At 44.6% G+C, this 12929-nt stretch overlaps 1 protein-coding gene across 2 annotated transcripts; it reads left to right on the top strand.

The window, feature by feature from the left end:
* Window positions 1-133: 133 nt before the first annotated feature.
* On the top strand, window positions 134-9883 carry LOC148910142 (uncharacterized). 2 transcript variants are annotated; one of them, XM_089032381.1, is made up of 2 exons: window positions 134-194; window positions 7682-9883. In XM_089032381.1, exon 2 carries the CDS (start codon window positions 8224-8226, stop codon window positions 8980-8982), a length of 759 nt encoding a protein of 252 aa, XP_088888507.1. In that variant the 5' UTR covers window positions 134-194; window positions 7682-8223; the 3' UTR covers window positions 8983-9883. The 2 variants fall into 2 exon arrangements, with proteins under 2 accessions (XP_088888507.1, XP_088888508.1); XM_089032382.1 differs by lacking the exon at window positions 134-194 and adding an exon at window positions 560-920.
* Window positions 9884-12929: the final 3046 nt, after the last annotated feature.

Raw genomic sequence — 12929 nt, 5'->3', positions numbered from 1 at the left:
TGAGCAAGCTTTCTTTGAAGCTCTTCTTTCGCTTCTTGGTAGATCTTTTTGCGAGATTCCTCGGAAAGATCTTTTACGACTGTTTTTTTATTTCTTATGTCCGACTTTAATTTCTCGTACTTTTCCTCTTCGGCCAGAATAAGCGAGAATTCTACGTCGTCTATCTTTCTGTCACGCAAAGCCTTTGAGACAAGGTCGGTAATAGTATTTACTTTAGCCCTTGACAGAGCTATTGTCGTGTCATGTTTCGATATTTTGCTTGACAACTGTTTCATAATGCCCGTAGCAACAGCCGAAATAATACCACAGGCTGCCCCAACGCCGGCCAAAGGAACTCCAACGATTATTCCCGGCCCAGTAAGCGAAGTAGCAACGCCGGAGCCCGTTAACACGACAGATATGGATCCTGAAGTTATCGCAATCTTATGTAGCGTACTCCGGGCTCTGACGTACTTTTTTTGGACTTTTTCATAGTGTTTCGTTTGCCCTTCCAAGTAAGCCAGGATTAGATTTACCTTATTCAAATGAAAGTTCTCGGCATTCAATTCATTAGGTAAATCAGGATAGAGCGGAGGTGCTGATGCTATAACATCCATTATATATAATGTACGACGCTTTTGGGAATGATATACACGACAACCAAAATTACTGGAATTGGAGAGAATTTAGGAAAAGGTTTCCACATGCGGGTGCTAGTAAGTTCGAAAGAAGACCCGATGGTATTTACTATAACGGTGAAAGAATGTACAGCAATGAGGATTTAAAACCTACGCTGGTCGATCAGGTGAAGCATTTACCGGTTGTACAGCCTAATTTCCCAAGGGATTTATTAATGAACAAGGAAGATTACCCATTTTACGATGCTGAAGGTGGTGTAAACGACTTTGAAACGATGGTAACGTTCCTGAAGATTTCAGTGGGTAGGCAATCATTTGATGTAGTAGTAAGGAATATCTATGGGGATACGATGTTAAAGCATACGTCGGGTAAAGAGGCCAGGGAATGGTTAGCAGGACCCAATATGCGATATTGGCCGCAGCAGTTAAACTTTGCTGTCTGGGCCGCCACTAAAGGTTGTGGCGTTGCCGCGGATATGTTTCACGTTCCGATCATGCGGTTTCACGTTGCCTTTACGGTAAGGAGGTTGTTGAAGGAGCTTAACGTACCTTTACCGGGAGATAAGGCATTTAATCCAATGAATAATCGATATGACGCCGCAGCCCTGGAAAGGTTAATTAATGAGTTCAAACCACAGCAAAAAGATTTTCGTTACAAAGAGGGTAAGACGCATGGGCTGGGTATAGTTTACGTTTGGGGTGCCAACGGTGAGAAGCCAGCCGATTATGGGCATCAGGAATACCCAAGTAATGAGTTAGAGTTCGGTGATATGGGTGGTGATAAGAGCAATAATTCATTAATTACCAGAATCCAATCGAACTACCTAGGCACTTGGGATCCATTCGTGTTGATGAAAGGAAAAGGTTTAAGGAACCTAGCCAGGATTAACCGCAGCATTGAAGCATTTGTGTACTGCATCTTAGGAGCGCAGGTAAATACCCGCAGCCCCATCATTGGATCCCAAGGTGCTTCGCGGGAAACACAAGAAGAATTCCTAACTTTATTTGAGTCTGCAATAATAGAAAATGACATATCCAAGTCGGTGCAGAGATATCAATTGGCGGTGCAGCAGTCTAAAGTGCGACTGGATTACGCTTTGTCGCCTGGTTGTTGGTTAATGCCGAGTAATTTGGTTATTAACACCAATTCCGTTGTGGGTTATAACAATAAGCTGCAGCGAGCTACTAAGGATATGAAGTTTGGGGTGAATGACGTGAACTCTGACATGACCAAGAGCATTCCTCACTTCGTAGAGAAACCAAAAAAAGAGGTAGAAAAACCATTAAAAAAGGTGCTGCCAAAGAAACCAGTAAAGAAGGTCATGCCTGAGGAATATAACCATAACTTACTAAAAGCCGGCTTAACAGTTGCAAGCATTGGTCTGAGCTATTATATATGGCGATGAACAACCCCTACATGGCTGGAGTAGATTGTGTTTATACGACTTACAAAGGTGAGAAAAGATACACCCAGGCATCTTGGGTTGATGTTACGGGGATGTCTGTGAATTTGAACTACTCAGGAAAGAAGTTAATCCTTTGTAGTATTTGCATTGGCGCAAGTAGTCATGCCAACGTAGGATTTCGCTTCTGCGACGACAATGGAGTATTACAGCCTATGCGCGTAAAAGATGATAACAGGGAGCCTACGCATTTCTCCGTAGAGCCCAACCCCAGCAGCCTCGAAAATCTATCGGTTTGGACTTTTCATATGGTCGCCGATTGTCATGGGAAGGTAAAGCTGCAGATAAGAGTAGACGATACGGGGAGGGTTACGATAAATAGCATAGATGATAAAAGAGATTACGTTTATAATCACAAAACTATTAGCGCCCTTACGGTAGTTAGCCTTTAAATATATGAATAACCCACATGTAAAGGAAGATTCGTTTTTTCATTATTTAGAGGAGGAGGAGTACTCTGACGATAGCTGGCATGATACCAACCTGCAGGTGAAGGTTGGAGGTCTTGGTATTATCATATGCACTATTAACATTAGTGCGTGGAATGATTGCAATGTTGGGTTTAGAATCCTTGATGAGAATGACCACCCACTACTACCCTACAGGAAAAAAAAAATAAGAGGCATTTAACCCACTTCACTTTTGAGCCCACGACCACGAGCTTGGAGAACCTAACACCGGTGACTTTTCACATAATAGCTAATTGTCAACATGCGAGGCTTCAAATTCGTCCAAGCGACACAAGGAGAACCCATTCGGGTATTGTTGGGATAAATACCACCTATCCGGCAGCTGGCTCCCCGGTGGATGCTACCTGGAGTCATAAGACCATTAGTACTATGACTTTCATACCTTTAGTTTCGCATTATCAAGGCGGCGCGAATACTATCTTTACTTATCCCCAGTCGAGGACACCTCGGATTCCCGACGACGATAAGCCACCAGTAACGTACCCAGATAAGATTAAACCTTCATCTTCTTCAAGAGTACCACCCCAATAGCTACTACTAATATCCAAATGTTATTCCCCACGAACTTCAACAGTTCTCCGCCGGCCCTAAGTGCCAAGGAAACAACTGAACCCAGCAGCCCAGGAAGGCCGGCTGCCATCTTTTTTCCTAAGGCCGTTAGTCCATTACCTAATTTTTTTACGCCTGCGCCTGTAGCCTTAAGCGCAGAAAAGATTACACCTACTACGCTTGAAATAGCGACCGCGAATGCCAGTGGAATACCATACTTCAAAAGGGCTCTTTTTACCTTTTCCTTGGTGGTAAGCCCCAATTCTCTTTCCAGGTTTTCCTTTTGCGTATGTAATTCTGCAAGGCGCTCCTGAAGGGTTTCTACTTCCTTTTGAGCTGCTTCCCTTTCCTCTTCGGGACGATTTTGGTCCGCAACTACTTCCTGCTGCCGCTCTATTTGCCCCTCCAGGTCTTCGACGGCCTGTTGAAGTTGTCGTATTCGTTCCTCCGCCACTGCCTTGTCCGCCATTACTTGTCTTTCTCTGTCAACAGACTCCATCAATTCTTTTCCCAGACGCTGTAGTTCTGCGTCTTTTCCCGCCGATTCATTCAAAGCAGCCCTTAGCTGATTTCTTGCGGCGCTTTTTTCTTCCAACAGCTTAGAAAGCCTAGCTCTAAAGTCTGCAATTTCGGCGACATGGCTTTCAGTGGTCAACCTACTTTGTTTCATGAATTCGTCTTCTAATTCTTCTATACGCCCCTGCAATGCTTGGTTTTCCTCCTGGACGGCATTAAAGTGACTATCGATATTACCCCCTTTCTTGGTTGCTTCGTCGAGTTGTCGCCTAAGGTTGTTGATGGTTACCTTATTTTCCTGCATTTCCTTTTGAAGTGCTTCCTTTTCAGCTTTTACCTTTTGCAAGAAGCTCACCAAGCCTCCAGTCGCGTCGCTATCTTTTGGAAGTTCTTCAAGTTGTTTGCTTTTTTCCTCTTTGACGGTCTCTAATTGGTTGAGTTTTTCCTGGCGCTCCTCTTGCAGTCTGATTGCGGATCTGAGGGCATCTTTGTAGCCAGGCTTCGAAATACCTCTAATAAAGGTCCTTTGAGCAACTTTTGTTTCCTCTTGAGTCAAAGTGCTTAGCATCGTCAAGTTGGGCGTTCCAAGCGCATTTGTGACTCCTTTTGGAAGCTGGTTGTTAAGCAGGCTGGTATTTCTCCTTTGATACAGGTTGTGCCATTTTTCCCTACCCGATTCTCTAACTTGAACCTGCCCTTTGTCTCCTATTTGGAAGTCCAAAGTAGCCAGGTTTATGTTTGGGTATCGCTCTCTTAGGTCATTGAGGAGGTCCGCTGTTAAGTCCGACCGCACGCCAAGGGATTCCATTTGTAAGTATTCTGGAATAGGCGTGTGGGGGTTCTTAGACCTAAATTTATCTCTCAAGGAACGCATAGCATCGCGGGCCCTGACGCCATACTTGCTCAGCAATTTATCAAAAAGGCCTCGGGGGTCTACATTGTCATCAGGAAGCAGGGTTTCATATTCTTCGTCGTTAATATCGACTTGACCTTCTTCAGTGGTGGGATCGAAATCTGTTCCTTCTACTTCCATTATATATGATAAGCTCAAAGTTAAACCCCAATATATTACCTAAGCAGGTTGGCGGACTGAAAGCAGAACGCACCTTTCACCGAGTCACCTTTACCCCCAGCAGCGCTAGACCTGGAGAAACGCTGTACGTAGGTGTGCCTCGACTAACAGATAACCTAGTCTTAGTTCCTGGCACCTTAGCTTTAAGGTTTGATTTGACGGTGCAACCTACCGTCGCAGATGAAAGGATTATCGTTAACAACCTTGGTCGCAACATCGTCTCAAAGATGCGAGTAAAGTTTGCCGGGGAATCCCTCTTAGACTTAAACAACTATGACCTTTACACCACTTACAAAGATCTGTGGTTGACTGCATTCGAAAGGGCACAAAAGATAGAGCAGGGTATTGGTAGCACAATCTTACGTAAGGTTAGGACTCCTACCAAGACACAACCTACTGACGGCAGCGGAGAAACCGCAGTGGCAGATGCAAAGGCCATTAAGACAGCCTATGGTACTAAATACGTAATACCATTGGACTTTGAGGCTATTACCAGCCACGGAGTTTATTATCCTAGACAGTTGAGTGAGTTGCAGTTTGAAGTGACCTTAGCCAACATAACTAACATCATTGGCGGGTTAAGCACTGCGTTGTCGGGAAGTATTCCTCCATATGCCATTACCAACCTGGAATTGCAGTATGAAACCATACATTCCGAAGATCTAGCACGCAGCGCTGGCATGGAATACAGCTCCGGAAAGGCTTTCTTGTATGACCACGCGGTAATGTACAAAACCTTTAGTTTCCTGGATAAGACAGACGCGGTAATTACTCAGAGCATTAATTTACCACGTCGTAGTCTTACAGGGCTGATGTTGGTATTTATCAAACCTTATGAAGCCGGTAAGCGCGACTCTGAAGCCTTTCATAACCCCAACATCACCAACGTCGGGATTAGCATCAATGGAGTTCCAAATAAGGTGTATTCGCAGGGAATGAAGCCCTCAGACATCTACAGGGAAATAAAAAGAAAGTTTGGGGATCAAGTTGCACCCGGCGAGTTCTTTACCGATAAGTATGCATTGTGGATTGACATGCGAACCACCAACGACGAGGATTTACATGGGCAGGGATTGCGTCTGGTAAATACCCAGGACGGCATTACCCTGGAAATCAAGCGTGACCCAAACACTAGCGCAAGTGACTCAGACAAGATCAACGCATACGTCTTCGTTGTCTCTGACGCGCAACTGACTGTAGAAATGAATCAGCTAAAGAGCATTGCATATTAATGCGCTTCCTTAACCAAAAAAATATCTCTTACGTATATAATGCTTCGCGTATTCAAAAACAACAACACCAAACTGCAATGCATAGTGCAAGGCGATAAACTTTATTTCAAAGCGAAGGAGGTGGCTTTGGCGTTGGGTTACGTTAACTCTAGGGACGCAGCTAGAGCACACGTCTCAGAGGAAAACAAGGTAACTTTGGGGTCTATAAAGGGTGTCAATCTGACTGACACCCTTAATGCGCAACCACATACCGTTTACATCACTGAAATGGGTCTTTATGAGTTAATATTCGGATCTGAAAAGTCCGTAGCTAAGGAGTTCAGAAAATGGGTGTTAGGCGATGTTCTCCCTACCCTCAGGAAAACAGGTAAGTATGAAATAGAGCGGCGCTTTGACAGTCCTAATAAGTTAATATTCAAAATAGAAAATGAATTTGACCTGCATAAGAAGGTCGTAAACTACATACGTCGATTCCACCCTATCCTACTGCTGGCACCAGGTCTTGGAGAACTACAGGACTCAGCTAGCAAAAGAATAGTATGTTGGCAGAAAGGTTACCAGGCAGGTCAGCCTGACATCTTAGTTCTCAATGCACATAAAAAATATAATGGGTTATGCTTGGAGTTGAAGACACCTAAGGGTAACGGCGTATTATCCTCAAAACAAGAGGCATTACTCGCACAATACGAAGCAAATGGTTACCTAACTATGGTGTGCAATGATTACGACCTTATATGTAGGGAGATCGACCATTACGCGGAAGGCATTCGCGTACCTTGTCCTTGGTGCACCAAGGCTTTTAAGACGCAGGATGCGTTAAGGACTCACCAAAGAATATTTCATAGATATAATGATAGTTGAACAGACACACTGGCGTGAATTAGTCCAAGGCATTTCATACAGAATAAAAAATTATGTTGTGTTCGAAGACATTAGCCGTTTAAGGTTGGTCTTGGAACACGACGGTAAAGAGTGCACACTGTGGGCACCGGACTGCGTGCGGTATGTCCTTCAAGGTGAGGAATTCACACACATACGCAGCTATGGTAAGGTCAGCGGTCGATGGAAGTTCGACGTTGAAAGGAAGGTAGATGCTAATCCTCTGTGCGATTAGAAGTCATCCTCATGGGCGGTTAAGTATTGGTCTGCTACGGCGGACCTCATTTTTTCTGTTATCTGGTAAGCGGATACGGTAATTAAGACGCCTCCTACGAATGCTGCGATTTGAGGTATCATATATCTTTATCATTTTTCCAAGCCTTTCGTACCGCCAGGTAATGGTCTAAAGGACGTGGTCCGTCGTATAGACAGCACCAAATATGTTGTCCACTCCGTTGACAGCCACAGCGATCGCAAATAGCCTCCCAGTGTTCCCTGTCCTCCCATTTAACGCCCTCAACGTCGTCAAAGCCTACAAAGGTTTGGTCAATTTCCTTCTTACGTTTTGTCAGCGCCCGGGAGGTTTCAAGGGGGCAACAGCGTTCGGCTATGTCACCGTGGGTTTCGCAGGCAATACCTTCTAGGTGGTAACGGCGGCAGCGGTACTTATGCCAGTTCTCTTCAAAGAAGGGCTCATCACAGCGGCGGCAGCAGTTCTTAAGACAGACCCTGTTGTCGCGGTGATATTGTAAGGCTTGGAGGGTGGACAGCTTTTGACCGCAGTCACCACAAAGGGTGCTTATGGTCTTTTGACGGTATTTCAGTCGCTCCATATACATACCTTACAGATCCTCTTTGTAAGCTAAAGTTTTTTGTGCTTTAGGATCTGTGGGACACCAATGCCCAACAAAGGATCCTTCGGGGAATACCTTATTACAATGAGGACAGGTGTATTTTTTCTCCTCACGAATTATGCAGTCGGCAGGTAGTTCACATGTAATGCAGTCCATATATTGAAAGGGTAACTAGAATTCCTCCCAGGCTCCTGCGCCTTAACTTTGATGTAAGGAGATCTTAATAATATCTTATTATTCTTTCTTAGGATACGTTACGTAAAGACTTATTTTAGGGTCCTTCATATTATCCTCTTTTTATTTATTATATTAAGTAATGTTAATGAGATATCATTAAAGAATAATAAGGTATCATTAAAACTAAAGGCCCTAAGAATATAAGCCTAATAACATTTAAAACATTAAGAAATAATACCCTATCATTAAAACTAAAGGCCCTAAGAATATAAGCCTGATAACATTCAAAACATTAAGAAATAATGACATTAAAACTAAAGGCCTTAAGAGACCCTACCCTATCAGCAACAACGAAGTAGGATCATTAATAAGGCATAAAGAACACCCTACTATAATGACGTGCAACGATTGCAACAAACGATTCAGTTCCTTACAGCGACTTAACTATCACACCGAAAACAAGGTCTGCTTTAAGCAACGCGCAGCAACGACATGCGAACATTGCAATAAGACCTTTACGACCAGCCAAGCTCGTTCCTACCACGTCAAAAACAAGGTCTGCTTTAAGCAACGCGCGACAGAAACGACATGCGAACATTGCAATAAGACCTTTGCTACCGCGCAAGCTTGTTCCTACCACGTCAAAAACAAAGTCTGTCGCCGAAACAACGCACACAACCTTACTTGCGAAGAATGCTACAAGGTACTAAGCTCTCCTCAAGCACTAGCATACCACATGGAACACAGAGTCTGCCTCAAATCTCTTTGCAAAAGCTGCAACGCATCCTTTGAAGATGCCTGGCACAAATACAGATGTAAACGATACGACCTTTCAGAAGTCGTCTGCGAAGAGCATGGCGACGTAGCAGAACGTTGTTGTCCAGTCGACACGGTAAGGCAATTAAACAACCAGAAAAAAGAAATAGACAACCTCTTTGTGAACTTCGACGTCACATTTGAAAAGGTCGCCTGGGAGAACGTAGACTACTGGAACGACACTTGCGATAAGTGTGGCTGCGTCAGGAAGGAACAACACTTGTGGCAGTGCTTATACGATCCATCACAAGCACGTACTTTCAGTTGCTATGCTGAAATGCGCATGAAAGATGCGCTGCTACAGAAGGCGGAAATGCTACGCCAGCAACGACGATGAGGTTCTATGGAGGATATTGAATGAAGTCCTTAACGGACTCCGCAGCCCAACCCACTATCGTTAAAACCGCACCAAACCGTTCTGCACGCTTCAGACCACACATTTCATCATACAATTCCTGCACGCGCTCTTTTAACCGGTCTATCTCTTCCCTTTGTATTTCTATGGTGTCTTTTTTATCCTTTGCGTCGGCGGTAATCCTTCTTACTGCTTCCACTGGTTCCATCTATATATGAATCCAGATCACATGCCTTGTAATGCTCTGATAGTAGGACCCACCGGCTGCGGAAAGACCCAGTTCATCGTGGAGCAGCTATTAGGGCCCTTTAGATACCGCTTCGACTACATAGTGTTATTATGCCCCACCTACGTGAATAACCGCACCTGGGAAGGCATAGGAGTGAAAGATGACGACTTCTTCGTAGATATTTTAGACCCTAACGAGTTATCCAGCCATTTGAAGTTCTGGCACAAGCAATTCCCTAAAGATACGCAAACCTTGCTCATACTGGATGACATTGCCTGTGGGGACGACGTAAAAAAGCGCACCTCCGAATTAGTGAAGCTCGCTTTCAGCGGCAGACATGACAATATTAGCGTTTGGTTGCTCTCGCAGCAGCTTACCAGTGTCTCTAAACCCTTCAGGGAAAACATAGGCTCCCTGGTCGTATTTTATACACCCAGTAAGTCTGACCTGGAAACCATCTTAAGCGACTACGGAGGCGAGATATCCAAGGAACAGTTGCATGAATACATGCGGCATTTAAAAACGCACCAACATTCCAAAATGATTTTCTCTTTGAGGTTTCCGTATTCCATTAACATATATGGAGATTGAGCAGCTCTTAGATGAAGTCCCCACGCAGCTAGATGAAAGTAACCTCAAGGAACAACTTAACATCCTTGTGTCTTCGGGGAAGTGCAAAGAAATGATAGGTAAGGAACTTACCCATGAGCAGGTTAATAAGTTGTCAGAAGAGGAAGTCAAAAAGTTCCATAAGAGGTACGAGGCTGCCCTTGCAAGTAAGACCACGGACGCCGTCGCAGACTCCGCTATCCGACTTGCGACTAAATTGCTTGGACTTGCACTGCCCATAGACGATGTGGAGCAACTGCGGAAGGACATTAGCGAGGACTATGTCATCGCCCAAGAACTTAAGATAACCTGCGGGTGGTTGTCTTTGAAGTGCGGTAAGTTAATGGCAGTAGCCTCTGCGGCTTTGCACGTAGCTCAGCACGTTGACTTGAAAGAGGTACTAGGTTCCTTTGGAACATCTTGGAAGGACTTCAAGAAGGACAGAGAAGTCGAAAAGGTCTTCCAGGCAGCACTTGCTGATGATCAAGTCACCTCAAGTACTTAGTCAAGTCATCCTTAAGTACTTAGTCAAGTCATCCTTAAGTACTTAGTCAAGTCATTGTCAAGTACTTAGTCAAGTCATTGTCAAGTACTTAGTCAAGTCGTCTTAAGTCATTCTCAAGTACTTAGTCAAGTCATTGTCAAGTCGTCCTTAAGTACTTAATCAAGTCATCCTTAAGTCATTGTCAAGTCGCCGTCAAGTTATTATCAAGTCCTTCAAGTCCTTAGATATAAGATGAGTGGCACCGAAGAACAACCTCAGGAGGAGCAGAAGATTACCAAGCCTAAATCTGCAGGCAGAGTTGCCGCGGGAAAGAAGCTCGCGGAGATGAACAGAAAGAATAAAGCCAAAAAAGAAGAAAAGGTGGAGGACGAAAGCGAATCCTTTTGGAATCCCGGCTACGTCATCGGCGCGTTAGGAATTGCTATAGCAGCAGGCAGCTTTTACTTACAATGGCGGAATATGAAGCCAGAAGTAAAGTGGGAGGCCCCAACATATCACACGCCTGTGGAGGTTAGAAAAAGCAAAATCCCTGAAATGGAATAACCTTCTCGCTTTGTAATATAATGTCAACCGCGTTGTTGAAAACTGTTGAAGAGGCAGCTATCATTACTTCCATCGTTGCGGGTATTGGTTGGGTTGGTAAGAAAGTGCTCAAAGAAGACTTTACTGAAGACCCAAGCAAGAGCTTCGCTAATTTTGCTAAGATGACCGCTGCCGTTGGCGGGGCTATCATGCTAAAGGATTACCTACGGAAGGAAAAGTACCTACCTAACATATAATGGTTAGCTTAGTCGCAGGTGGAGTTATTGCAGCTTTAGCATTTACAGGGGCTAATTATGGTGGTAGATATCTGGATAAATTAGTTAGCGGTGATAAAAACGCAGAATCTAACGCCGAAAGAAAAAGGCACGACTTAGCGCTGGAGAAATATCAGCGGGACGTGGCGGCTTGGAATAAAAAAAGACAAGCCTACAGGGATTGGTTGGATAAGAATTACCAAGACAAGATGCAGGCGGATAAGAACTTCGAAAACACAGACTACGCCTTCAAACTTTATGCGCAAGCGCACCCCACAGTGGCGTTAAAGAAGCCTGACTTTAAGAATTACTACCAGCCTTCTAAGAAACAAAAAAATAGTGAGTTGGTCTTCGTAGGAGTCGCAGGGCTGGCAGGAGGCGTGGCCTTGGCGTATCTAATATAATGATCGTCTTTTTGGAAAGCGACAAGAATGACTTTACCACTTATCTGAATCCTCCCATCCGCGCGGAAAGGGTTCGGTTGGTTAGTTGCTCTTTGTACAATTCTTGGTATAATTTAATTGATGGCTTTGTCGTTGACAATGCCGCCAAACCAAAAATACCAGATTCCCAATACACACCTATAACACTGGCTAAGGAGCTAGCAAAGCATGGATATACTCTTACCACAGGATTACCCCATGAAATGACATTTAAGAAAAATAATGGAAGCGCTAATTTGAAGGACAGTTCATTGGTAGAACTCCTGGGTCTTACTAGTACCACGATAAATAACGGCAGTACATATGATGTGAAATGGAAAGTCGCATCCTCTTACGAAGTCTATTGCGACTTGATCCATAGTTACAATAATGGAGAAAGGTCTTCTCTTATGTCCAAGTTTCTACCCAAAGGTAATCCATTTGACCTGGTAGAATACACCCCCATTTCTTTGAGCTATGACTTGTCTAATTTGGTGGAAAGCATAAACATCACCATTAAAGTGGACGGAAAGACGGTGGATTTTAATGGACGTAAGATCAATCTTGTTTTATCCTTCGCTTGAATCAAGCGAAGCGCGATTCTATTCATATAATGGGCCGAACTGAGGACAAACTTAAAAGGATTTACTATGGGCCTGAAGGCTATTGGAAAGGAGCGTCGGCTATTAAAAAACTCGCGACCGCGGCCAGGGTATCAGATGAAACGGCTAAGAACTGGTTGAAAAAACAAACCCTCTGGCAGGTTTATCTTCCCGTGCCTAAGTACATTCCCAGGCCCAGCTTCACCGTAAATGCCCCCAATGAAGTTCATCAGGCGGACTTGCTCTTCTTACCGCACGACAAGGTGAGAAAGAAGACCTATAGGTACGCTTTGACCGTAGTTGATATCGCAAGCAGATACAAGGACGCCGAACCCATAACCAGCAAGGATTCTGGGGAAGTCGCAGAAGCCCTAGGTAGGATTTATAAGCGCGTCTTGAAATGGCCTAAGCTGCTGCAAGTGGATGCGGGGACAGAGTTCATGGGCGTGGTTACCAAGACCCTGAAAGACCACAGCACTAAGATTAGGAGAGCCGAGGCAGAGTACCACAGGGGTCAGAGCATCGTCGAAAGATTCAACAAGACCCTGGCCGAGCGTCTCTTTGGGTACCAGTATTGGAAAGAGCTGGAAGATCCCTCCAAACGCAACAGGGAATGGACCCAGAGGCTCCCCCAGGTCGTCGCGGCTTTGAACAACGAGGCGGCCAGGGCTACGGGGATAAAACCCAAGGATGCCATAAAAAAGAAACACGTGGAACACAAGTCCTACGTCAGAAGTTCGAGGGCGGTCGGACTGAAGGAAAAAA

Source organism: Actinia tenebrosa, unplaced genomic scaffold (assembly GCF_029948245.1).
Source record: "Actinia tenebrosa isolate PJP-AT-01 unplaced genomic scaffold, QUT_ActTen_1.0 PGA_scaffold1__47_contigs__length_23844297, whole genome shotgun sequence".
NCBI lineage: Eukaryota > Metazoa > Cnidaria > Anthozoa > Actiniaria > Actiniidae > Actinia > Actinia tenebrosa.
This window is presented reverse-complemented; position numbering and strand designations above follow the sequence as displayed.

Bases quoted from the DNA above. Each gene is read 5' to 3' on its own strand.
- LOC148910142 (XM_089032381.1), top strand. From the start codon at position 8,224: ATGACGTGCAACGATTGCAACAAACGATTCAGTTCCTTACAGCGACTT.